The sequence below is a fragment of the Macrotis lagotis genome, chromosome 6 (genome assembly GCF_037893015.1).
Source record: "Macrotis lagotis isolate mMagLag1 chromosome 6, bilby.v1.9.chrom.fasta, whole genome shotgun sequence".
Lineage (NCBI taxonomy): Eukaryota > Metazoa > Chordata > Mammalia > Peramelemorphia > Peramelidae > Macrotis > Macrotis lagotis.
This window is the reverse complement of record NC_133663.1, coordinates 20,111,237-20,138,249: the sequence shown is the minus strand read 5'-3', so window position 1 is coordinate 20,138,249 and position 27,013 is coordinate 20,111,237. Positions and strand designations below refer to the sequence as shown.

Sequence of the window (27,013 nt, the reverse complement as noted above, 5' to 3'; positions counted from 1 at the left end):
AGAAGGACCTGAGTTTAAGTCTTGGCTCTGACACTTCTTGATTGTGTGATCCTGGGCAAGTCACCTCACTTCCAGAGCAGATGCTGCTTCCTCCTCCAAATTCTTCCTCCAAATACTACAGGAAATCACATATCTGATTCCCAGCCCATAATTTAAATAACTGTTTAATTCTATATTCATGTGTGAAAGTTTGTAGGGGTTGTGAGGAAGTGGTAGCACTAATGAAATCACAGCTCTCCCAAAGGCGTTGAGTGTCGTCCTGAACATCTCAGTGTGCTTCACCATCACGGGATCCAGCTCTCTCACCCTAAGTTCTGCAGTTGGCTCTGCACATCATGCATCGCCTTTCTGCTTCTGATACTGCTCCTCTTGGAAAACACTCCCCCCCTTCCACCCCATCAGTAACTGGCCCATGTGCCATTAATCTGCCCTTAGCTATCTCTCCCCGCTGAACTATTCAGAGTCAAGGGCTTGACCTCTCCCTTGGCCTCGTGCCTGCCAGGCTCTGCCCTGCAGACCAAACTGGACCACCTCCAAATGGAGAATAACTTGACTGCAGGATCAGGTTTTAGGCACAGAAGACCACAACTCTGATTCTGACTGTAGCTGGAGCCACTTGAGCAGATTTACTGGAGAAAGAATCCACTCAGGCTGAAGAGAGGCCCAGATTTGGAGTCTGTGTCTGTGTCTCCAGACTAGACCCATCGGTTGACTCCTAGTCCAACCGGGATGGAAATGAAGAAGGAAATGAGGATCCCCCCCCAAGGTCCCTAAGGACCCTGCTTCTCCATCTCTTGGTCTGGCCCTCTTGTCATTGGATCATTTTGCCTCTCTGCAATTTGTCATTTCGAAATTATCCAGGCAGGTACTGGATGAGTATCATCATCTGCCAGTTATGAATTGTTATTTGCTAGAGGAGTTTAAAATTTTTATCTTGAGCCTCAAGCAAACTTTCAAAAACGTAGTATTTTCCCAAGTTAAAACAAAGTCCTAAAGTCCCAGCACACACAATCTCAGTAGCAAATAATCTAACACTTTGGAAAATGAGTCAGTATCTAGTCTGGAAAGAGCTTACAATGATGCAAATTTTTTTTATTAAAATTTTTTTTCAATTACCAAGAATTCATTTTTTTCCTCCTTCCCACATCCCTCCACCCACTGGGGAGAAAGAGAGTGTCAGAGAGACACAAAGAGAAATGAAGAGCCCCTGAATCATGAGCACAGTCAAGCAAAACCTTCCCACATCAGTCACATCCAAATATGCTGTTCTTTTTCTACGAATTAATCCATCTGTCATGATTTTTTTAATTCTGTTCTCTGTAATAGAGTTGAACATTTAGTTGATAAGAGCTCTTCAACCGTAATAATATCATAGTGTAAATTGTTTTTTTTTTTTTGGTCTGTTCACTTCCCACTGCCAGAATTCATCTTCCCATGTCTCTTAGAGACCATCTTTTAGCGCAGGAATATTCCTTACCCTAAATTACAATTTGTTTACTCATTCCCTAGCTGTTCTGCATCAAGGCCAGACAACCTGTACCCACCAGGACAAACAAACCTAGACTCGATTGAATCCTTCAAACTTGTCATTTTTATTTAATCTTTGGAGGTTGCTCTTGATTCTTTCCATCCTTCTGCTTGACCACTCTGGTGTTGAAGGTTGACTAGATGGAACTGGAGCCTGCCCTGGACATCTTTCCCGAACAGAAGAATGGGCTTGTTTATAAACTCAGAATCTCCCCTCTCGCTGGCCATCTTTCAGTCCAAGGAGCAAGGCCATTCAGCTGAAACTCTCAACACTTGGGGATTCCCAGGGTCTTTTCTTGGTTGCCACCCTGGGGCACAGATTTCTACTCTCCAGCCCCAGATCCTCTTCCTTCTTTGGTCCCAAAAGCTGGAGGGATTCTGTTGTCTAAGCAGTAGACCATTTCTGGCAGGAATGGGGGGCTGAGCACAGGGGATAGGTGCTGGTGGTGTGGGATATCTGTGAGCCAGACATGAATAGCTGGGGTGTCCTGTGCAAATCCCATGACCAGAGCTGTAGGGCCTTTCTGGTCATCTTAAGTGGAGGCAGGCACACTTGAGAGGGCTCCATAAGCGGAAGCTTACCGCATACCAGCCCATGCCGGCTCTCCATGCGGCCTGTCCCACTTGTTGGCGTGGGTGTGTCTTGGACCCTGGCTTGGCTCCCTCCATGCTCCTGGTATCTCTTGCCTGTTCCTTTGCTCCCTGGGACACCCCATCTCATCATTGGTATAGCTTTGACTTCAGCTTAGCTGCGTCATGACCCATCAGCTCTCTCCACATATGACTCAAATGCAACATTTTCCATGAAGCCTTCTCTGGCCCTCCAGCTCAACGAGATCTCCCTCCTAACATTTCTGGACTTTTAAAGGTGCCCATTTCATATTCTCATTTGTTTTAAATTGTTATATGTACTCCCTCTCACTGCCAAGCTCCCTTAGACTGTAAGATCTCTGAGAGCAGGGACCATTTTGTTTATCATGACATAACTGCTATTCCTGACTATATGAACACATTTGTTGAATTGAACAAGTAAAATATTAGCAGTACTAAAAATTATTTGATGAAAATCTTATAATTCTGAGTAATACAATAGCATCTAGGCTATATGTGTGTGTGTGTGTGTGTGTGTGTGTGTATAAAATTGAGTTATGATTGTGATTTTTTCCATTAAAGTCCTGCTTTGATGCCTAATTGTGATATATAAAGTGACTCTGGGTTTGACAAACTACTAAGGTGGGAAGGCTCCAAGTACAGCCCAGAAGGTAAACTACCTGGCATCTGAGACACAGAGACTCAGCATCAGATTGGCCATGTGACCAGCACCATGAATGTTTTTGGTCATAGAAATCAATGCCTTTCTTTCAGTCCTAATGGGGCTCAAGATACAAACTCTTTTAGTGGAAAAAGTATCTACATCAATGAGGTCTAGGATCCTTGAAAGGTGTTTATGAGAAAGTCATTGAAATGTTCTTGTATGTAAAATTTTAAAATATTTTTAAAATAAAATTTTTGCTGATATCTTTTATCTTTACATCACCTGCATTTCTCATTTCCACCCACTTGCCTCTTCTTAGGGAGATGTCCCTTATAACACAGAATTTTTTAAAAGGAGAAAAAAGTTTGGTCAAACTAACTGATATGTTATCATTGTAAATCTGATATTATATGCAGTTTACATCTGGAATATTCTTATATTGACATTTATACGTGGGGAAAACCTAATCATACCTTTTTTTCATTTTTTAACCTTAGAATGAAATCTTGGAAATTGCTTTGGATCAAAAAGGACTTACCAATGAAAGAAAAATTGCTTTTATTGACAAAAATAGAGATCTTTATATCACTTCAGTTAAAAGATTTGGAAAGGAAGAACAAATTATTAAACTTGGTAAAAAGAACCTATTTAAACTGTTACCATCCTCTCTTCATCATATGGAACATAAACTTCTGGAAGGTCAAGTCTATTTTGTATTTTTGTCTTGCTATCCAAGTGTCTGAAATATTGCCTTATACATAATAAGTGCTTTTTGAGTGTTGAAAAATGTGTTCATATTTGACTTAATCAAATAAATATGTGAATTTAAGTGACTTAATTTTAACTAAGAGACATTTGGCTTAATTTGCAAGGCTTGTTTTCCACTTATGTGTCCCAGAGTTTGGCCTTGCCAATTGGAAATGTTATGACTCAAGATAAAACAGTTCCATTAACTATCATTTTAAATTTTTTTAGGAGGGACTATTCAGAAAGTTTATGTTCCATTTATCATGCAACCAGGAGGTATCAAGAACATTTAATAGGATGGGATGGGGAGGGTGTGGATTGGATTTGAAAAGGTAGACACTGTATATCTATTATGTATCATTTATTTTTTCTCTTATGGATACAATAAATTCAACCTGTAATGAAAAATACTAGGGGATCAGGACATCACTAACTTCAGATACTTTTTAAAGATGGAAATAAAAACCTGTTCACACACACCAACACACACACACAAATGGAGAGCCCAAAAGATTCGGCTCTAAATCCTTCATCTGCCATGTGTTGCCTTGGTGATCTGGTCATTCTAAGCCATAGCATAGAAGATGACCAGCCTCAGGCCACACATCATCCAAGGAGATTGTCTTTCATGGGGAGACCAAGCCCAGTCTTCCAGTCTTATCACCATCTTTCCCTACAAACTTTACTCTGCAAGAAAGGGTCCAGATCATTTTAAGAAACTGAAAATGTTTCATAAATTTGCTTTTAATAATTCATTTCACAAACATCTCTAATAGGAATGTTATTCATGATAATCAAGATAACAGTCATCAATATATTCTATATAGTGTCAGTGAAAATCATTTGTAGAACAGTTCTAATTGCTTTTTCTTATGCAGGTACAATGGTGCATACTTTGGCCTGGTGTGACACATCCAATATACTTTGTGGGCTTCAAGATACTCGTTTTACAGTTTGGTATTATCCCAATACAGTTTATGTTGATCGAGATATTTTGCCCAAAACATTGTTTGAAAAGGATGCAAGGTAACATCTCTTTTGCACAAAGCAATATTTATTATGGCTAATAGTCATACCAAAAAAGTGCTTAACCTGTGAAAATATTTCAACTCTCAGATGTAGGATTTAGCTAAATTGCTTGATTCCATCCATTGTTACCTTACTTAGTATTAAATTGGAAAACATTGAGTTATATATTTCTATATATCAACTTACATGTAAACATAAATATGAAAAATTAATGTGTATTTATATTTTAAAAATGTTACAGCTATATATAATCATACATGTTTAGATATCCCCAGTGTATAGGTAGATTGTTACATGTAGACACATACAATTAGAATTTCCTTTTTTTTGTTCCCCTGAGATTAGAAACCTAACTCTTAGGTTCCCCAAATCTTTTAAGTTTAACCATTTGGTCATTGAAAATTACTAATAAAAATACTTTTTTACTCTGAAACTCTTCTTTCAAAAAAACATAGATTTTTGAATCTGATTTCTAGTCTGGTTTTCACATTAAAGTTCCATGTATTATTAGAACTCACTGAAATATTAAATTTATTTTAGGTATTTTGAAAGTAACTCGATGGCTCAAGAGAATAGAATGCCAGGTCTGGAGTCAGAAAGACTCCTCTTCCTAAGTTCAAATCTGGCCTCAGACATTATTAGCTCTGTGATGCTGGGCAAGTCACTTAATCCTGCTTGTCTCAGTTTCCGCATTTGTAAAATGAACATGAAACAGCAAGCCACTCTAGTATTTTTGCCATGAAAATCCCAGTTGGGCTTTGGACCCAGCTGAAATGACTGAAAAACAAAAAACAAAAACTTTTGGAAGTTACTGAAGCTCTTAGAGACTTATGGAATATTAGTCCAGAATCATCAAAGTCACTCTTGTTCATCTCTTGTTATTGTAAGAACATTTTCTAATTCTCTTATTTTTATTAGTTCACATTTTTTCTTGAAGTTGAATAATTTAGTGTTGAAGAAGTAGGTGGTCAAAGAAGTAGGTTGTCAAATTGTTTAGATACCTAATACTAAAGGCTTCTCAGGCTGAACTTCAAATATGTAATGGCTTTTGATATACTATACATTCTATACACCTAGTCTTGTAGTCCATTCATTCGGTAAGGCACAGTTCATTTTTATTATAAATACTTCTTTTCACCTTTGAGGACTTTGAAGGCAGTTAATATTGCATAGACAGGGCAGGATGTACAATTGCCCCAAATCTGTTAACAGTCTGTAGAAAAACTTCTTGGAATACAGTACCCATTTTAAATTTATAAGTAACTTAGCATCTACTCTCTTGACAGCGAATTCAGTAAAAATCCCCACATTGTGAGTTTTGTTGGAAATCAGGTAACTATAAGAAGAGCAGATGGCTCTCTGATTCACATCAGCGTATCACCGTACCCCGCTATTCTTCACGAGTATGTTAGCAGTTCCAAATGGGAAGATGCTGTAAGACTGTGCCGTTTTGTGAAGGTACCTTCCATAGAAATAAGTTCAAATGACCCTGGGGATACTTTTTGTCTTGATTGGTGTTGTATTGTTGGTTGACTCGGGACCAGAGTAGAGCTGAGGGTGGATAGCTGGGACAGGGGTTATCGTACTCTCCTTCCCCCAAAGGGACTTCTTGGCATCCTTCTTTTGGGTGGCAAGTTAATTTGAGGACAAGGTCCTCCCTCAGATGCTTGCCAGCTCTGTGACCTTGGAACTCACTCATCTGGAAAGTGAAAGGGGTGGACTCTGTGACTTCCAAGGTTCCTACCCAAAGCAGTCTGTAATCTCTCAGAACCACTATGGGAGAGCAACATTTGCCTGGTGATTGAGCTCTCTTTTCAGAGAAGCCACATTTCCTGTAAGTCCTTAAGATTAATTAGTTGTATTCTCCAAAATTGAAAAAAAATATTCCCAAGAACTTCTGATAACGTGTATTCTAAAGGCCTTCAACCTAATATTGATTTTTTTTTTGCAAGGCAGTGGAGTTAAGTAGCTTACCCAAGGCCACACAGCTAGGTAATTATTAAGTGTCTGAGACCGGATTTGAACCCAGGGACTCCTGACTCCAGGGCCAGTGCTTTATCCACTACGCCACCTAGCCGCCCCTATAATATTGATTTGAGGGTAGATTTTTAATTCAATAAATTAAGTTCTTTTGTAATTCAGAAAAAAACAAAACAGTTTTTCTCCCTAGGAATTAATTAAAATTAAAACCTGTTTGGTGTTTCAACACTTATTTAAAGAGACTCTCCAGTATCTAAAATTATTTTGGGGGCGGCTAGGTGGCGTAGTGGAAAAAGCACCGGCCCTGGAGTCAGGAGTACCTGGGTTCAAATCTGGTCTCAGACACTTAATAATTACCTAGCTGTGTGGCCTTGGGCAAGTCACTTAACCCCGCTTGCCTTGCAAAAACCTAAAAAAACAAACAAAAAAAATAAAAAAAATGAAATTATTTTGAAGCTTACCTTTTGGCACACTTTGTTATAGCCTTTATAATCCAGAATTGTGCTGTAACTTAATTCTGTTACTACATTGTTTGTTCTTAATACAACTCAACCAATAAAAACTAAATCTTTTTGAATTCTCATTCTCCTATTTCATTTTAGGAGCAGACGATGTGGGCTTGCCTGGCTGCCATGTCAGTGGCCAACAGAGATATGACCACCGCAGAAATAGCCTATGCCTCCATTGGAGAAGTAAGCTAATGGTGCTCCTTGATATTTTTCAGCTGGATTGAAACCATACACCTTTTCTTCCTCTCTTGCAATATGTCTACTTCTCTTTTTCCAGATTGACAAGGTGCAGTACATCAACTCCATTAAAGACCTTCCGTCCAAAGAGTCCAAAATGGCACACATGCTGATGTTCAGTGGCAACATCCAGGAGGCAGAGATGGTCCTCTTGCAGGCGGGTCTCATTTACCAGGCCATCCAGATCAACATCAATCTCTACAACTGGGAAAGGTACTATGCCAAGCAGGGAGAGGGAAGGGCCAGACGGGGTCACTGATATGTTGGGACAGCTGACCATGCACAAGTCAGTCCTGCTGGTCACTCAGGTCTGGCAGGTGACTGTCATGGACTTGAGGGGATGACAGGAGGAGGATTTGGGAGAGTGAGAAGAGACTTTCCCTACAACAACAGGGAGAGAGCCCTTCTCTGAGACTCATCAAGGGCAGGCAGGGTTCAGAGCCTTGCAGTATATCAATCAGGAAAAGGGACCTGGCATGGTCACATGGCTAGGGTGAGGCTGGGTGAGACATGGGGACACATGTCTTCCTGATGCCAGGCCTGGTGCTCTCTGCTGGGCCAGCTCACTGCCCCTGGATTTAGACTTTAATGGGCAAGGCCATGGGGGGCCAGGGATGGGGTGGGGGCAGCTGGAGGGTGACAAGGGTCTGGAGGGGGCTGCATCCTGGTTGGGGGGGTAAACAATAAAGGAAGATGTTTCAGGAGAATGTGCCAGGTTTGGTTTGTGTTCTAAGTGATGCTGTCTGAGAGAAAGGCCAGAATTCATGATAAAGGTGGGGGATCTTGTCATAGGAGGTGAAAATACTTCTCATCCATAACATTCAGTGGTCCCCACAGTCTGGCTCTACCATCATTTTCTGGCTTTATCATCAGGCACTTTATGAGTTAATTAAAACTATGTGGCTCATCCAACCTGGATGAATGGCTCTGCTCCCATCCCTGGCTGCAGATGTCTTCACCATGCTTGAAGGTCCACCGCAAAAGTTGACTTTGGCTGTCTCTGTCATTCTCACTGGTCTCTGGACATCCCAGTTTGACTCCAGCCTTCTCACTTGTCCTTGCCCCAGACCTCCCCTCCCCAGCAACTCCTGGCCTCCCTGGCCTTTTTATGAGGTCCCTCAGCTTTCCAGGGCCTTCTCCTGTTGGTAGCTGTCAGGACTCTCTCTTTGTCTCCCCAGCCCTTTGCAGTGATTGGCAAGATGGCAGGTGCTTCATCAAAATTGATTGACTGAAATGCTACCAGTAATTCAACTGCCAAAATGTAGAGATCCCTTGATCAGATTTCTTTTGGGGAATCCCAGATTGACTCTCTTTGTCACTAGCACCTGGACTTTGAACTCCCTTTTTAATAGCTTTTTCCTTTTTTTCTTTTTCCTTGCTACCCAGTCTTCTCCCAAGGGTCCTCCTTGGTGGGCCTGGATCTTCCTTATTTTTGTTTCATTTCTCAAATTTGATTCCTGTCTTGTGTTTCTCCCTTTACCTTCTGCCTGAGCTCTTATCTGATCCTTGCCCAAGCCACCTTCTTCACTCTTCGGCTTACACTTTTTTGACCCTGCATGGCTCAATCTGTGTTCAAATTTTAGCCCCAGTTCTCTTGCCATTCTCCACTTTTCTTTTCCTGTCCTGTGTCTCATTATTGTTTCACCCTTTCTCCTCAGACTGTTGGATTCTCAAAGACAACTTGGTGTTTTTTGTTTCGTATTTCAGTGAGAGGACAAAAAAATAAGGCATTTTTAGTTGATTAAGGATGTTTATCATATATTAGAAGATACTTAAATCTCTCCAAGGTTTTCAGCTGAGAATTTTTTTCCCTAAAATACTTTGTTACAATATGGTTATGGTCTGTTTGTGAAAAGTATGGCTAGGAAATGTGTTTTTTGCCCAGCTGCATATGGGCTAGATGATCCTCCTCAAATAAAGATAGCATTTAGGGCCATTCCAAACCATTAGGATTGTTGGCTCTGACTTGAGATTTGCAGGATAAACAAACCTCTTGGCAGGAACTAGTTCTGCTTTTCTGTGTATTTCTGACTCATCAAAGCGAAGTTTTCAAAATCTTACGGTTTCACTGTTTTGTTTAATGTTTTTTGTATCAGTGCCAGAAACTTCACATTTGCATTGCTAATTGTCCTTATTTAAAATGTTTTGACACTTTTTTTAGCAGTTGGTTTCAGTACTTAAAGGGAAGAAATACATATCTTCCATGAACAAGTTCATACATGTACAATTCATAAAGGTGCATCTCCCAATTTGTATTTGATCATCCAGGATGTTACTATCCTTAATTCACAATCACTCAATATAGAAAGGCATTTAAATGTTCCTTTTTGTAAATTGACAGTTTGCAAATAAACTAAATTTAGAATATTGGAAAAAACTTGCTTTAATTTTTAAAATCAAATATATAACAGAAGCAATCTGAATTGCTAGATAAGCACTATCGAATCTCTGGATATAATAGCTCTTTAAAGTTTAAAGCTGTTATTTCATTCCTTTGGCACTGTCCTGAGGCTCAGGAGTACCTACCCAATCAATGTTCCTACTTTCGTTCTTCATTTTCTTAAAATGTGAAAACTGGACTTTTGTTGTAATGGGAGAAGTACTCTAAATTTTATTTTTAAATCTGCTTTTTTTGAGGAAGAGAAAGATGGAAAAAAAATCACAAAGATTTGATGATTATTTAATATACACTAGTGACTGATAAAAGAAATTTGTTCTTGCTAGTATCTGAAAATAAAATATGTTATTTATATTAGATAGCACTTTGGTTTATTTAGTTAAGTCTGCCAGTTATTTGGACCAGACAGATGTAATTCCAAGGATAGATTCTGTCTTGGGTAAATGTGAGTCTCCAGTCTTTCTACCCTTCAGAAGGAAACACTATTAACTTAAAAAGAAAACCAGAAGCATTCTTTTTTTGGGGGATGGTATTTGCAGGCTTGCAGTATTTTGCAGTGAAAGATGCAGTGGAGAGTGCACCAGATTTGGAGTCAGAGAAAGTTGGGTTTGAATCTAAGCTGTGCCAGATGGGTCCCAGAAGCCTTGGGCAACTCCACTGACTCCTGTCATCTCCAGGCTGGGCTGTGTGAGCCTGTCTGCAGTCTATCTCCCCTTTCCCGCCTTCCTCAGTAAGGACCCTCCATCACCTCCACATGCTGGGCCTTCTTCAGACCCCCATCCCCTCATGAGTGCCTTCCTTCCATTGACTATACTCGAGGACCACAACTGGGACTTGTTTATACTTAGTTCTGCATGTTGTCTCCACCATTTAGTGGTGAGCTCCAGGGGGCAGGGGCCATCTTCATCCTTTCTACAAAGTTCCAAGCCCAAGACCTGGCCTAGGCTAACAGTGAGAATGAGAATAGTTTAGTGTTTTATGGATATTATTTCATTTTATTCTCACAACAACCCTGGGAGATAGTGGCTCATGTTGTCCTCATTTTACAAGATGAGGAAACTGAGTCAGATGTGTCTGAGACTGGATTTAAATTTAGGTCTTCTCTCTGCATTGCCTCACCCCTTGCCACTGTGTGTCAGCTGACTGATTAATTAAAGATCTCTAAACTATTGCTGAATGACCTTTGCCAGCAGTGTTGGAGAGGGTGTTCTTGTTGAGATATGGGGTGGTCTCTCTGAGGTCTCTTCCAAGTCAGGGACTTTCCTGCTGGGGTTCTTCTCTGTCTGTCCCTGTCTTTCCTCCAGTTCAGACCAGTGTGCCCTCTGCAGAAGCTCACCTCAAGCCTGGAAAGGGAGTCAATGCGGGGATGAAGGAATGAATGGAGCCTTTGTTTAGTCCTTGTGCAGACCTCTGTAATAAGTCCTAAGGGTGCAGATATAAAAGGTTCCCTCCTCCCCTCCCACCCCAATTGAAAAGGAAAAAAATTAATAGAATTCATTACAGAGGTATAGTCACACAAAACAAATTTCCATATTAATCATGTCCCCCCCCCCCCAATGTAAAAGGCAAGAAAATTGAGAGAGAACTTACTTCAACTTTCATTCTTAGTCCATCAGCTCTCTTTCTGAAGGAGGGAAGCATTTTTCACCATGAGTCATTGGCATTGTCGTGAATCATGGCAATGGTCAGAGTTGCTAAGTCTTTCAAATTGATTATCTTTATGATATTGCTGTTAGTATATAAGTTGTTCTCCTGGTTCTGCTTGATTAATTCTGTATCAGTTCATAAAAGCTTCCTCAGGGTTTTCTGAAACCATCCCCTCCACCATTTCTTACAGGCCAATAGTATTCTATCACATTCCTATTTCATATTTGTTTGGCCATTCCCCAGTTGATGGGTGGTTTCTAATTCTTTGCCACCACAGAAAGTAAAAGCTCAGGGTTGAATGCAGGAGACAACCCATAGGGAAGGTTTTAACTGCAAGTTAGATAGTATTTAGGGCACCTAGCAGCACAGCAGATGGTAATATCTTTTCTTGAATATCTTTTATGTTGATCTAATCATACCATTTTTCTCATCTGGAATCAATGGCCAGGGACAAGGATTTTGGGACAAACACTTATTTTTCTGGGTCTTGGGTTACTGTGGCTGTAGCTCCCCAGCAGCAGTCCTCAGGTTGCATCTCCATGGGAGTTGCTTCCCAGGAAGGTGGAGAGGGGCTGACTGGAAGCCTGGGATGAGGGGCCTGAGGGGAGATGGTAGAGATGTTTTGACCTGTCTACCTCCTCCAAGGCCCTCAGGGTACCTGGCTGCTTCAGTTAGCCTGGCTTATCTACTTTGTGGGTGGTAATAGGCCGGCAGTGGTAGGGATGGCTGGCCTCTTCTCTACTGGAGATTATGGCTGAGAGCTTGGGGTTCAAGAAGGACTGGTGGTCTAGGGGTGGGAGGTAGAGTGGAGGGCACTGTGGTCAGCTGCCTGTTAATGAAGGAGGGGCAGCAGTTCTTGCTGGTGATGAGGAAGGTGGACTCTTTTCCCAGTTTTTCTCCATAGCCATTTTTTCTTTCAAAGATGATTGCTGGGGCTGGCATAAAACCGGAAAGAGAAGGAAGTACTGAAGAAAAGAGGGTGATAGAGAATGTCAGGAGGCTGCAGAGGATCAGAACTGAGAAAAGGCCATTAGATTTGGCCATTACAAGATCACCGGTGACCTTGTGGTTTGGGTGTGTGATGTGGGCTGACCCAGATAGTGATGGTTTGGGAAAGAGTGAATAGAGAGGGCATGACTGGGAGGTGGAAGAGGAGTACCTGGTGGCAGTGAGGGCTCCAGAGAGATCCATAAGGTCTTGGATCCAGTCAGTGGGATTTTTGTGATTTTCCTCAACTTCATTTGGCATTAGGAGCTAAGTCAGGAGATAGTGGAAGTCATCCAGGGTGAAGGCTTGGACAGACAAGACTGGCAATAGGACAAGGGAAGAAGGGACTCAAAGGGGTTGAAACAGTTCCCTAAGGGGTCAAGATATGGAAGGAAGAGCGTGTGGCTGGTCCAGGGAAGGGTCAAGTGATTGGAGGACACAGTGAGGAAGAGGAAGAACAGGCTATCAGAGAAGGGAATTTAGAGTCCATAAACCCAGCAGCGGAGCTTTTGTAGCAGATCGCAAGACCCAGGATATGGCCATCTCCAGGTGTGGCCGAGGTAGTGGAGGAGGAGCTGGGGAGCCGAGAGGTCACAAACGTGGGAGTCCCTTAGTTCAAGGGCTGTGGTGTACTAATGTGAGTCAATTCAAAGTACATGCCAAATAAAGCCCAGCAGCTTCCAGAGGACAAGAGAGCACCAACACTGGGGGTCACAAGTGGAGTGGTTCTTGGAAGGAAGTTTTGGGAAGGGAAGGCAAGGAATCTTGAACACATCGAGGACCACTGAGTGGGGAGATAGGAGGAGGAACCTCCCTAGTACCCTAGGAGGAACCCCTGGGGGCCAGAATGAATGGGATTACGATTTCATAGTGGACACAAAAAAAGAAACTAGACTAAAAACATATGTTGTAGCCATATTGTAGAGGGCTTCCCGCACCAGACTAAGGATTGAGTATTATATCCCATTGGCAAGAAGAAACACCTGAACAGTGTGGAATAGGAAATGACCAGTTTGTTCTTTGGTTCAAGAGTATCATCCTTAGATAAGGCTAGAATGTTTTAGTTCAGAATGGAATAGACACCCCAGAATAATGTTGTAATAATCTGGACATTTGGTCTTGGCTCCATTAGCAAATTAGACAGATTTTTAAAAGAAAAATGATGTTTTCATCCCTTGGGGACATTTTCTTTGTTAAAAAAAAAACAACAATAAAAAACAAACCATAGAACCACAAATTTAGAGCTGAGAGGGAAACCTCCAGGGTCATCTAGTCCAGCCTTCCTGTTCTACAGCTGTAGAACTGTAGGCTTTAGGAGGTTTGCCCCATATCATGCAGCTAACAATCAGCCCCTTTCATCCATAATTCCTGTAATTTCAGTGACACATCTCTGTAGTGTAGCTCCATCAGCTACCGACACAGGGAAAGGCATTGACCTCTACTTGGAAGATCAGTGACCTGGGGACCAGGGGGTCAAAGTTCAGTGTTTCTTGCTATAAAATGAGGAGGTCAGATAAGATGAGGAGAGCCCCTCCAAACCCCTTGGTCCTCCCTGCTGCTCAGAAGACTGCCCCCCCACTATCCCCCCAGGTCCTCCTGCCTCTCACAGATTGAGATCTGGGTGTTGCCCTGGTGCTGGATGGGAAGCAGTAGGATTTTCCTCTTGAAGGGGAGAGGCTGCAGAGGAGCAGCTCTTGAGCACTTAACTCCTCTGCGACTTTCTCTGGGTTAAACAAAGTGCTTGGGGTTTGATTAGGGGAGTTAAAAGATCATATTTTGAAATAACTTTATGTGTGGCCTATTAAAATGAATACAAAAAGAGCCATGGATTCCTTCCAAATTCAGAACCTAATGTCACATTTGTTTAGCTGCCAGAGAACCGTTTTAGAACTGAAGACATCCCGTTTTTGTGACTCGCACTGTCTCCAAATGTGGCACGGTATCCTGGTCAACCCAACCTAGGCTGCTAGAGAACAGTTTGAAAAGATCGTTTAGGGCCGGCTAGGTGGCGCAGTGGATAAAGCACCGGCCCTGGAGTCAGGAGTACCTGGGTTCAAATCCTCAGGAGTACCTGGGTTCAAATCTGGTCTCAGACACTTAATAATTACCTAGCTGTGTGGCACTGGGCAAGCCACTTAACCCCATTTTCCTTGCAAAAACCTAAAAAAAAAAAAAGATCATTTACTCCCATCCAGATACTTTGTTTTGACATCGCACAAAGTATCCTTTTGTGACTTTTTTTTTAAATGCTGGATTCAAAGGAACACAGTCCTATACTTATTAAATCCATTATCTTTGATATAGAGGATTGATTTGATGCGGTGTTTTCCTACTTGGAGAATTGCAGTTAAAATTTTGTCCATCAAGAACTCCCTTCTGTCTCTTCACCTTCAAAACAGTAGGGGCAGAGTGGAAAGGGAAACACATGAGAAACGAGACCCAGAACCATAGGACCCGACTCCTACTCTCAGGAAGGAGGAAAGATTCTCTTTACTGGCATCTCCAAGCTCAGGCCCCACTTGGGAGCCTTCACAAACCTTCTCCTCCTTGGGGACAGCCCTTTTCCTTTGCTCCTCTTCCCTGGGCTTACATGTTGGATGGGTAGGGTTCGTGAACTAAGAGCGAACCATTCCAACTTACAGATCAAAGACCCTTGAAAGAAGTTCTGTTTATTCACAAAGTCACATAAACAAAAAGTAAGCTCCTTGAGGACAGGGATCAGGGCCCTGCCTTCTGATGAAGGGCCTTGGAATCTTTGGTGGAAGAGTGTGTGTGTGTGTGTGTGTGTGTGTGTGTGTGTGTGTGTGTGTGTGTGTGTGTTTCACCAATGGAATGCCCAGATTTTGGGGCATTTGGTTAGTAAGATTTATCTTTTCAAAGGAAATGTTAATATAGAGTAAATGCCTGGAGCCAGACCTTTGTTTCTACCGATTTCATAAATATTTTTGTAAATCTTAAGTCACAGAATTGTAAAGAGGGAAGAGAATTTAAGAGATTATCTAGTCTAGTCCCCTTGTATCATGGACAAGGAGCCAGAACTCCAGAGAGTGGATGGGGCTTGCCCAGGGTCACACAGAACTTGCCTCCATGCTGGAGTAGAAAAAGCACTGGACTGAGAATGTGAGAGGTCTGACCTTTATCTTATCCGAGTCTCACTTCTCCCAGCTTATAAAGGTCGGCTGGCCAGTCTTGGCTGCCAACCCTTGGCCTTTGTGTTCTAATAGTTACTCTAGCTCCAAATGGGATAAGAAAATAAAATAGTGACTTCTGGACACAGAAAGAAACTTATGTTTCTTCTAAGGGTTTGCCAGTATTTGAGAAGTATTGGGGTTTGCATAGTGTTGACTCTTTCCTCATATTGATAAAAGAGATGATGGTGAGCAATGCTAAGTCTGTAGATGGTAGTGTTACAGGGAACTGTAACCAAAACCCAAACTAAGGTGTTAGATGGAAAGAGCGCTAGTTCTGACTCAGTTTCTACCTCTGATATGACCCGTGTGGGCTCAGACAAATCTCCTAACTTTCCTGAGTCTCAGTTTCCTCATCTGTAAAATGAGGATAGTTAAACTAGATAATCTAAAATCTCTGCCCTATAAAGTTCTTTCCTTTTTAAAATCTATTATCCCATCATCCATTTAGTTCCCCATTTTTTGTTTGATAAATATCCCTTAGATAACTTGCATGTTCACAAAAGCTAGATGAGACTATATTAATTTAAAAGAATTTTGTTAGTTATTGGAATAGCTCAGTGACCATTTTTTTTTCAAAGAATTTAGCTGAGGATTTAGAGGAAATTTTTGCTGGATTCTCTTTAACCTATTAAAACTTGAAAAAATTTAGTTTAATTTGCCCATTTCCAAAGAGGCTTTGAAGCTGCTGCCTAATTGTTGCTCCATTTATAGACTGATGGCAAGATGTTGATTTGAAAAAAAAAATTAGTTATAATAGTTGAAAAAGACCTGAATTTAGAGTTTAGCTACCTACTTAGCAGGAGAAATTCTTGACTGACTTTTGAAATTGGCACACATTGATTGAATGATTTGTTATGGAAGAAAGGACACACAATGGCCCAAAAGTGAGCCTACAGGTTGTGGATTCCAGCCTGGTAAAAATAGAGGTGAAAACGAGGAGTGGGTGTGGGTAGGGACTGTGGCCTTGGCTGGCTTGGCCTGGGCCCTGCATCCTTCCTCTCCTTTCTTCTCACAGGGCCCTTGAGTTGGCGGTCAAGCACAAGACACACGTCGACACGGTTCTTGCTTATCGGCAAAAGTTTTTGGAGACGTTTGGTAAACAGGAAACTAACAAACGATATTTGCAGTATGCAGAAGGAGTAAGTATTAGCAAAAATTAAGATACCAATAATATCTTAAAGAACATAAGTAATAATTGCGTTACAAGAGAAATTTTCTTAACTTTGTATAATTGTCTTTAAATTTAATTATAGCCTTTCCTTATGATGTCATGGCCTCATTTTCTTTCCCCTGCCACTTCTGGGATCTCAGCTCTACTGTGACACTTAACCCTTAATGTTGTTATTATTTTTTATCATCCACCAGCCACATCTAGACTTAATTTGTCATTAACCCATGCCTTTGGACCTTGATGCAGCTTTTGAGGCTGTTGGGGTGAATCCCTGAGCACCTGCTTCCAGAATGCCTACAAGGAGTCATGAAGCATCAAAGGAGGAAGTTCCTAGGAAGCCAGGCCCCTAGTGGGTCCAGGCCATTGGGAACGTCTTGAGGGCAGGGACTATCTTGGGACTTAGCAGGGCCTGAACAGCAGCTCTCTTTAGGAAGGTTGACCTTCCCTAGCCCTAATCCACACCCTCGGACAGGGACTCAAGCCACTTCCTAAGTCATCAGGTAGGACCAATGCACTCCAGTGCCAAGCAGTTTAGAAGATGCCCAGACCCACAAGTTGGAGGGAGTGGGAGGAGAGAGGGGAGTATCTCACCTTGGGAAGAGTGGTCTATAATTGAGCTTCTTTTTCATTAATACCAACATTTATTGGTTTACCCACATCTGGTTTGTACAAACTTGAATACCTCCACTAATTTGTGTTCATTTTAGTGCAGGTAGGCTATATTCAGACAAGGTTGATGAGTCTTAGTTATGCCCTTTACAAAAGACAGCCTCTCTCTTCCAAGACATTGTATTCCAACTAACAGAAGTGGACATTCTAACTTGGTTTTCTGATTCGTAGCACTACAGATCTTTGGAAATATAGAGCTGCTTAGTATCCAGAATTTTGTGGGCTTAATATCCAGTAAGTCAAGTGAAAAGTTAGGAAGGAACTTTTTAACACAAGGAGTAACTAAGTATTTTCTATGTCTATATCTTTTCAGTATATATATATTACTTTCATTCTTTCCAACATTTTGTTTTGCATCCCACTTTTTTTCACAAAGATTTCAGAACCAGAAGACATCCCCTATCCTCCCCATGTCCTTGTTTCTCTTTGAAGAAAAAACAAACTGAGATTTAGAGCCAGTGAAAAAGATTTGCCTAAGACCACAAGTGGCAGCCTCAAAGTCAGTGCTCCTGATTCCTCCTTCAGTTTTCCTTCCATGTTCTGTACTGTCTCTAACTCTTCTTTTGAAGGGGGAAAAGTAACTGGACACTTTGGCTAATTAATGAGTAGGTCCATGTCTACCAAGGAAAATGTGATTATTTATTAAGGTCACTGTTTTCCACAGAGCAACAGTAAAGGTCACATGCTATGTGAGTCTAATCTTAGGAGAATAGTACCCATTATTAATCATATTGATCTCCTTTGTTCCTTACAATAGACCTGGGGGGGGGGGTAAGTGCTAGGATTATATTCCCTATTTTAGAGAGGAGAAAGCTGAGGCTTTTAAGAAATCTGGTGCCTTGCCCAGGGTCACACAGCTTGGAAGAGTCTCAAGGCTGTCTTCTGACTTTAGACCTAGTGTCCTCCTCTGCACCATCTCAGATTGTCTCTGTGAAACTAGGGAAAACTTGGGGTTCAGTCATGCATTATCATGTTGGGGAATGATCTGGTCTCCAAAAGAAACCATTCTCTCCACAAGATATGGACCGTTTGGGGTTTGGGCTCCCTGGTCATTCAGGGGTTGGAGGAAAATGAACTCATGCCAAAGGAAGCAGCTTGGAAGGGGCTGCCCATATTCTGACTCTCATGCCTGTCCTTCCATGGCTTTTCCAGTTTCCCCAGTCAGAAAGCTGAGATCACTTGTGGTAATTAAAAAGGTTTGAGAGACATAGTCTAGGTAATTTAGTCATTTTATTAATAATGCCAGCATTGTAATGAAAGAATGGTTATTTGGCCTCTCTCTTAAACTCAAGCCAGTCATGGCTTACATGCCCTTTTGGAAGAGGAGTGGCAGTCACCTCTGCTTGGTTGACAATTCAGGTGAGCATGAATATTATGATAAGAGGCTGGACCTGAACTTTGATTGTGTCATCATTCTAAGTTCCCCCCAGTTCTGGACAGTCTAGTCAAAGAAGGAATGCTCCCCGCCAAGCCTGAGCAAACTCTAATGGCTATTTCACCTGAGTGGAGTCTGAACAAGAAAGCTGGGCCAGTCTCATTCAGCAATGTCCTTTAAGAGACTAAACTTTTTAAAAATAAGAACTTTAGAAAAGTTTAGAAAAGTTCCACAATTCCCCATTGTGGATTTCATTGATTATTAATAATCATTTCTCTCACAAAGAATCACTTCTTGGCCAGACTACATCACTGACTTGTCTTCAGCCAAAGTCAAAGACTTTACAGGTTCAGAGTGGAGTGTGTGAGGCCTAAAAGTTTGGGATTCCTTTCTGGGAAATGCCTCTCTTAAAGCAGTGGGACAGTCCTTAAGCCTTGCAGGAAGGTTTGGGTATCCACCAGCACTCTGTGACTTTTTCTCTTTGAGCTTTGTTATCCATTCTTTGATTGTTTTTAATTCTGAATTACTTTGTTTCCTGAAAACTTACTTATTATTTTAAACTTTTAACATTTCCTTCCTTTCACTCACTTTGAGCTTTCTATTCTTCTCTAAGGATCAGCTATTAGGAGCTGTAGGCGCCCCCCCCCCATTTTACAGATGAAGAATGGCATTTGCCCAGGGTCAAAAAAATTTCTTTCTAATGGGGGGAAAAACTCATTTACTGGGAATGAGATCTGGGGAGTCACAGGATTTGTGAAAATTGATTCCTTAGGACAGCCTTCTGGCATGTCCTTACTGGGAACAATAGTATGGATTAGATTATTCTTTCCAGGGCAAGAGATGGATAATGGGAACATGAAGGATGGGAGAACTCTATTCAGTTGGTTAGGATGTAAATCATGGTTTGTTTTGGGGTGTGGGGCCAGCTAGAGCTAAGTGTCTAATTGAATTTGTGCTTCACTTAACATTTGAGGCAACTGAGCCCCAGGGTGAGGGCTTTAGAACTAAATGGATTGACTCCAATTATCCAAAACCAAAGAGATGTTGCAAAGATTATCAGTCTTTAATTCTGGAGTAAAACCTGAAAGTTGATGCTGATTTCATCATCATCATCATCATCATGGAATTTTTATTAGGTTTCTTAGCCTAGGACAATGGACACTTCACAGATCACACAGAAGTGACACTTGCTACAATGAGCATTACCAGGGTGGAAAAATAAACACACCTGGTTCCTGGTCAATTCAGTTTTGTTGTTGTTGTTGTTGTTGTTATTTTGGGTGGGTAGCAAAGGCTGTGTGGTTAAGTGACTTGCCCAAAGTCACACAGCTAGGCAATTACTGTCTGAGGTTGGATTTGAATTCAGGTTCTCCTGACTCCAGGGACAGTACTCCATCCACTGTGCCACCTAGCTACCCCTTAACTCGGCTTTGAAGACAAAGAATTTTCTGTGATATCAGAATCCAAATTGAGACACAGCTCTCAAATTAACTATTTTTTTAAATTTTTTTTAGGTTTTTTTTTTTTTTTTTTTGCAAAGCAAATGGGGTTAAGTGGCTTGCCCAAGGCCACACAGATAGGTAACTATTAAGTGTCTGAGACCAGATTTGAACCCAGGTACTTCTGACTCCAGGACCAGTGCTTTATCTACTATGCCACCTAGCTGCCCCTCAAATTAACTTTTAAACTGTTGTTTGTTTCAAAAGCTCTCTGAGAAGGAGTCTGGAGTGGATTGTTTGATGATGATAGCAACCTTAATTTTTAGATGGGCATTGGTAGATGATTTCATCTGTCCTGCAAAGAAGGAATTATGGAAATCTGTGGAGGAGAGAATTAATCTCTATACCATCTGGGCTTGAAGTTGGTCAATATAAAATAGAGAATTTTTGTTTCTTTCAGCTCCTAACACTGTTTTTCTAAAATCTCACTTAGATGCTGTTTCTTAGAAATTTGCTGCCCTTCTCTGTTTAGTCAACCACATTAGCAGAGTCTGGATTTGGTACAGACCAATGACATTGTTGATCTTGCTAAAGATTATTATGTGACATGATAGAGAAGGTAGCGACTTCAATTCAGGAGGCCTGCTTGGGGTTCCTGCTCTGGTGATTCTGCCATGCATTGTTTCTGAGCACATTATCTCACCTTTCCTTATTTGATTAAAAGATATAAAAAGTCATCCTATCTAGTTCAAAGAGTTGAAGCTTGAAATCCTATAGAAAGGTATGCTGCTCCAGCTGTTACCTCCCCAGAATTCACCATTAATAAGATTCCCTCCTCCGTGGTCTTTAACAGTGATCCAAAGTGGGGTCCATGGAGACATTGGAGGGGAGTTATGGCCTGATCCCAAGTGGGGAGCCAGTCACATGGTGGGAAGATAGGTGCCACCCCATTCTCCCCTTTCAGGATAACTTTATGTACCTATATCCCCAACTCTCAACCCTTCTGCTTCCTCCCACCTCCCCACTTCTAAGTCAGCTGTGGGCCTTCCAGTATATCCATCCTGTTATCACATCTTGCTGCTTCCATCTTTGTAACATCTTTCCTCCACACCCCCTCCACTGATACTGCCACCCCCTGGCAATGCCCTAATGACCTCACACCTGGACAGACTCTCAGGTTGCTCTTTCTGCCTTCAGTATTTGCTCACTCCAATCCATCTCCACTCAGCTGCCAGATTGATTTTTCTAAAGTGTACGTCTGACCACATCACTCCCCTACTCAGTAAACTCCAGCCTTATCCATCATACTCTCAATAGGGAATGTAGACTCCCCATTGACTATAGGATCAAATATTATTTCATCTTTATGTCATCCTTTTAACTCTATATTTTGTGTAAGTTTTATAATGTACATAATTATTAGTAAAGAAGGCTATATATAATGTATATGTAGGTATAAATAATATACAGATTGGAGGTATGTGATCAAAAATGTTTAATGATAAGGGTTTGTGATCAAACCCTTATGTGAACAAAAACATTTGGAGCCTGCTGGTTTTCAATGTCAATAAAAATAGTTTTCACAAACTGGATAACTGCCAAAATAAAACATTTATTTTCAATAATATGATAGCTTTCAACTTGCAGTCTTGTTTGTATGATATGAAATGTCTCATGTGAATGTAGACAATTGACTTGATGACTTCTGGTGAGCGACACTTGTCTCGTGGACCATCAATAAGTGGTTTTATTGTGATTGATTTCAGAAACATTCATGAGCTAATTTAGGTCTGGAGGAGGACCAAGATGTTCATCAAACTTTAAATCTCTCTCACAAATATTTTTGTTCAATGTGGACAAAAATTATTTTGCAATCTTAAAAAAAATTGTTTTGTTCTCAGCGAAAAATGAACTCTTCTAGTATTTTAATGTTTGCTGCACTTTTCCATGAGTTGGTCCTTATGTCTTGGCCCTGGCCTACATTTAGTACTTAACATTAAAGGAACCTTTGTAATTATGTTTACTGAATAGAATAAACATAAGGTATATGAAGAATTTCTTTCTCATATAAGGTAAAACTATTAACTTTTTTTTTGTTTTTTGCAAGGCAATGGGGTTAAGTGGCATATATGTATCACTAACAAACTTGTAAACTAGAGCCATTATAGCTATAGCTCCATGATTAACTTCATGCTGTGATGTAAATTAAATCTTCATAAATAAGAAAAGGGCAGGATTTGAAAGAATAGAATGCAGCCTTATTATGAACAGCAAACAACCAGTTCAGCTTATTCAGCTAATGAAGGATGAATGTGTAAAACAGCTTAAATTTTTGTGATATTTCCAAGGAGTGAAGGCATTCTTTCTATTTTCTGGATTAGGGAACTGAGACTCAGAAAAGCAATGGGCCTTGCCTGCCCTCATGAAACTCTCCCATGACCAACCCTACCTTGGTGTCCTTTGACTAGAATGAGCAGGAGCTACCCATAGTGCTTGGTGGTACCATCCTGATGCTAAGGAAATGGAGCAATGTCAAATGCCACCCCGGATCATGCTTTCTCCCACACTCTTCAGGAGAGGTCCTATCAGTGAAGGAGACTGAAAAGGCAGTGAAAGAACAGGAAAGCTAATTCTGTAGTTTTCCTCCTGGAATCAATGTCCACAACTGACTCTTCAGCAGGGCCTTCGTGTGTCAGAACAAGCACAAGAGATGCTAAGCAGATGTCTTTCTTCTGTTCCTTCATATCATTCAAATCTAAATCATTGGTGCCTCCAGCACCTATTTCTCTATTCCAGAGAAAGTCATCAGACCCAAGTTGGAGTCGTCTTGGCTCCATGACTTCTGTTGGACCTTCAGCAATTCCTCCTCCTTCTATAAGTCTGTTTCCTCTGCTGTAAGGACTAAGTAACTACTAAGGTCCCTTCCTGCATTAAATCTGATCCTATTTAAGAGAGAGATCCCAGAATATAATTCTTAAAGAGTCATCCCGATTCCCCCCCTTTTCAATACCTGGAGCCATCTGCCCCCAATTTGTTCAGCTCTGAGCCATTAGTAATTTAAGACCAGGAGACACCTGCCTAGGCTTCTTAAGAACCTAACAAGACCTCATCTGCAAACTGAATGCCCTGGCTATAAAAAATGAGCCTCCTACTCAATAATGAGATTCAGAAATTCAATTAAGCAGGCATTGATTAAGCTTCTGCTCCACCTAGGGCATGCTAGATGGTGGGGATTCAGGATCCAAAATGAAACACTCCTTCCCTTCAAGAAGCTTCCATTCTGCTTGCCCTGGGGGTGGGGGGAGTGGATCACAACATCCATTTGCAGGCTTAAAAACAAGATGATTTAAGGGTAGAGAGAACAGCTGGGGGTGGGGGGAGTCAGAGCCAGATTGAGAGGGGAATGCTAGGCCTGGATAGAGGTGGAATGTTGAGGACAAGGACCACTTCTCCTTGGAGTGCAATGGGAGTGGATCCAGCCTGGAGAGACTTGGATGAAAGCCAGACCAAGCAAGTTTGTTTTTAAGCAGTTCTAGGAAGCCCCTGAAGTCTTGTGGGACCAGTTGGACTTGTGCTCTAGAATGATTACACTAGCTAAATAACAGTGCCAGGCAATAGATAGGCAGCCCCCTAGGTGAAGGAACTGTCCTTTCCCCAAAGGACAGGTGTTCTGGATTCAAGTTCTGTTCTCTGTGTACATTTCAAACTGGAGCACATAAACCTTTCCCTACATGACAGCCACAGTGTTGATAGGGTACTAATATTGTGATGTCATTGGACCCCCCGTTGGGGGTTCTTGTTACCCCCCCCATTTTACAGATGAAGTAACTGAGGCTGACAAGGGTCCCACAGCGAGGAAGGGTGAAGTCAGGTTCTTGACACCAGTCTAAAATTAGCCCAAAGCAAAGTCAATTCCTGGAACAGCAGAGGAAGATTTACAAAAAAATTTTTCTCACCATAAAGAATGGAATGAAAGAAGCATGTATGGAGTATCTCCTATGTGCTGCTCCAAGTCGTCCTGGGAGACAGGTGCTGTTATCCCCATTTTACAGATGAGGAAACTGAGGCAGGCAGATCAAGGGATTTGTACATTTTCCCACCAACCTGGATAAACCAGAACAGATTGTACCCAAGGGACCCACAAAGGGAGAGTCAGTTTTGATAGGTTCATTTACATAGAAGATAAATCCAATAGAGAATCAGGGCCCTCACTGCTGCTGAGCAGTTCTCCAAAACCTTCCATCTCTGTCTCTATCTCCATAAGGCCCCTTCTCACACCTCCCATGGCTCCTCTTCTCATCACACCAAGAGCGCTTCAGCTTACTCCAATCGTCTGGGGTACACCTTCCTTCCTAGATAGGGCTTTGTGGTCTCATTGGCTTCTATTTCCTAGGGACCACTGCCCTCTACCCCAGTGTGATGGGGTCCTGTGATGCCATTGAGACTGACAAGTTTCTGAAAGGGAAAAAAATCCACACTTTTATGAAATAATGAAAAGTAAAAAGCAGAATGACTGAAGGAAGATACTCCATAACCAGAGAGGAAAGGCAGATGAAAAAGACACTAAGCCATTTATCTGAATAGAAATCTGAAAGGGAGGAGGCACTGGAAAGTTGTGGTACATTGAAATCAAAGTGTAAACTGTTTCCAAGAAAGATCTATAGGTTAGACTAATGTTCAGTATCACATCTTCAACAAAACTTGTTATTCTGTTTTTTAAAAAAAACTCTTCCCCCTCCCCCATGACAAAGGTGTTGTCTCCATTGCACCTGTCTGGATCAACCTTGAGAGGGTGTGATCTGAAGAGTCAGCATAGCCTCTGCGCTGGCCACCACCAGCCCAGGTCAACTTGATGCAAATGACTCTTATTCTCAAAAGATTTGTTATTTTGAGGTAAATTTACCACTCATTAAGCACCCTCCCCCCCCAAAAAAACTAGTCTCTTAATTTGGCTGACTCTCTCTTGCCCCAGGCATAGCCTTGGAGAAACTGCTCTTTCAGGGTTCTCATCTCAGATGGGTTCCTCTGCTTGCTGTGTGAAGGAAAGTGCCATCAAAGGTAAAATTGACATTCTTCTCCTTTGCCTTTCTGTAGCTCCAGGTAGACTGGGACAAAATCAAAGCCAAGATCGAGATGGAGATTACTAAAGAACGAGAGCGGACCTCCAGCTTCACTGGCAAGGGTCTGACCATCAAGCACTGATGGCCTTGGGGTTGCTGTCCATGGTAGGGGGAATGGCCAGAGGGAGGCTGCCTGCTTGCAGCTATGTCTCCCTGGCCAGTCATTAGCAGAGGGTTTCTCTCCTCTCCTGGCTCCTGTGAACCTTCCTGGCCATCTCTGCCCCAAAAGTGGTTGGATATCCGTCTTCCCTCTATTGCCGTTCCTGAATGAGTCTGGTGTAGAAAAACATTTAAGCTGTTCTCCAAGGTCTGAACTCCAAAAGGAACTATCATAAGCTTGTTCATTTAACTCTTCAGAATTGTACCATCCTCCAAATTATCAGAGTGAAAACAAAAGAAGATGGATTTGTGAAAATGACAGGTAGATCATTAGCTTTGGTGCTTAGGGTTTTCCTCTAAAGAAAAGAAATGTTATATAAGTTTTCTCACAAGCACGACGTTCTTACTGATATCTCCCAGAAGGGATATGGCAAAGTTCTAAAGCTAAGTCTTGACCAAAATAACATGTTTCAGGATTCCCAAATCTGGGACTTTTTGAAGTGGCCTACAAATGGCTGCATAACACTTTGAATTCAGTATAATTTTTACCTTTGTTTCCATGAAAGATGTTAGAATGCTTTAGAAAGCATTGTGAAGAATAATGCTGATAATTTGGCACTATTTGAAAAAAAACCACCTTGACACCCTGCCTGGCCCTCTGGGATTTTATACATCACTAAGGTGAGATTTTAGAATGAACTGTTTTTTATTCATCTATGGCAGTAGCTTTTCTTCAATTATTATGGTTTATCAGTTGTTAAAATTATATAAACTGGTCTTTACATACTTATTTCCTACGTTAACACTAAATAGTTTTGTATCTTTTGTGAATTCAAATGTGAGTAGTGGTTGCAAACACTGTTAAACATAAATATTTCTTCACCTTTCATAAATTTATTAAATAAAAGATGAGTTTTTCCAATAAAGCACATTTTTTACCTACCAATTGATGCTTTCATCAGAGGCCCAAGCTATTTTAACTAAGTATCTGTAGGATTCTTTTTTCTGAAAACTTGTTAATGAATGCTGAATGTAATGAATGTAATATCATAGAGGGCCAGTGGCTTGTGCTGCTGGCATATTTAATTACTAATAGCTAAGTTTATGTAGCAAAAGAAATGTGTAAACAGGTTGGAAATTAGAGACACTACATATTTGTAGTGTAACTAACCCCCCCTCTCCCAAGGAAAAAAGTGGACTCACCTCTCACGTCACTCCTTTGCCAGCTTTGAGTTCTCCTTTCCCTCTTGGCCCTCTTCCTGACCAAATTTTCCCTGAGTCTGCCTCTGCAGCTGGCTCATCCCCTAATTTTCCTCAGCCCCTTCTCACTGTGATTACAAGGCCCCTTCCCCTCCTCCCATGGGGGGAGCCCAGGCCAGCCAGCCTTGATTTATTTCCTATTGATTCACTTCTGTACCTGCTTCAAGCTGTGGCCCTAGTATGGGGCACCTCCATCTCTATATCTCTGACTGTCTCACCCTCCCCTTTGCAGCTCCCTTTTGTGTACTGCCTTCCTCCATGAGACTGGAAGCTCCTTGAAGTAAGGGATCTGTCTTTTTATTCTTTTTGTATCTTAGATATTAGCATATTGGCACACAGTAAGCATTAATAAAAGCAGCCAGGAGGGTGCCAA

At 41.5% G+C, this 27,013-nt stretch overlaps 1 protein-coding gene across 1 annotated transcript in view; it reads left to right on the top strand.

The window, feature by feature from the left end:
• The window catches only part of IFT80 (intraflagellar transport 80), a 101,681-nt gene extending 75,375 nt beyond the window's left edge, over nucleotides 1-26,306 (top strand). Inside the window, 7 exon segments of the mRNA XM_074190838.1 lie at nucleotides 3,280-3,415; nucleotides 4,408-4,555; nucleotides 5,845-6,016; nucleotides 7,141-7,230; nucleotides 7,325-7,497; nucleotides 16,523-16,646; nucleotides 25,256-26,306. Coding sequence (XP_074046939.1) covers nucleotides 3,280-3,415; nucleotides 4,408-4,555; nucleotides 5,845-6,016; nucleotides 7,141-7,230; nucleotides 7,325-7,497; nucleotides 16,523-16,646; nucleotides 25,256-25,363 — 951 coding nt within the window. The 3' untranslated portion in view covers nucleotides 25,364-26,306.
• The last annotated feature ends 707 nt before the right edge of the window (nucleotides 26,307-27,013 follow it).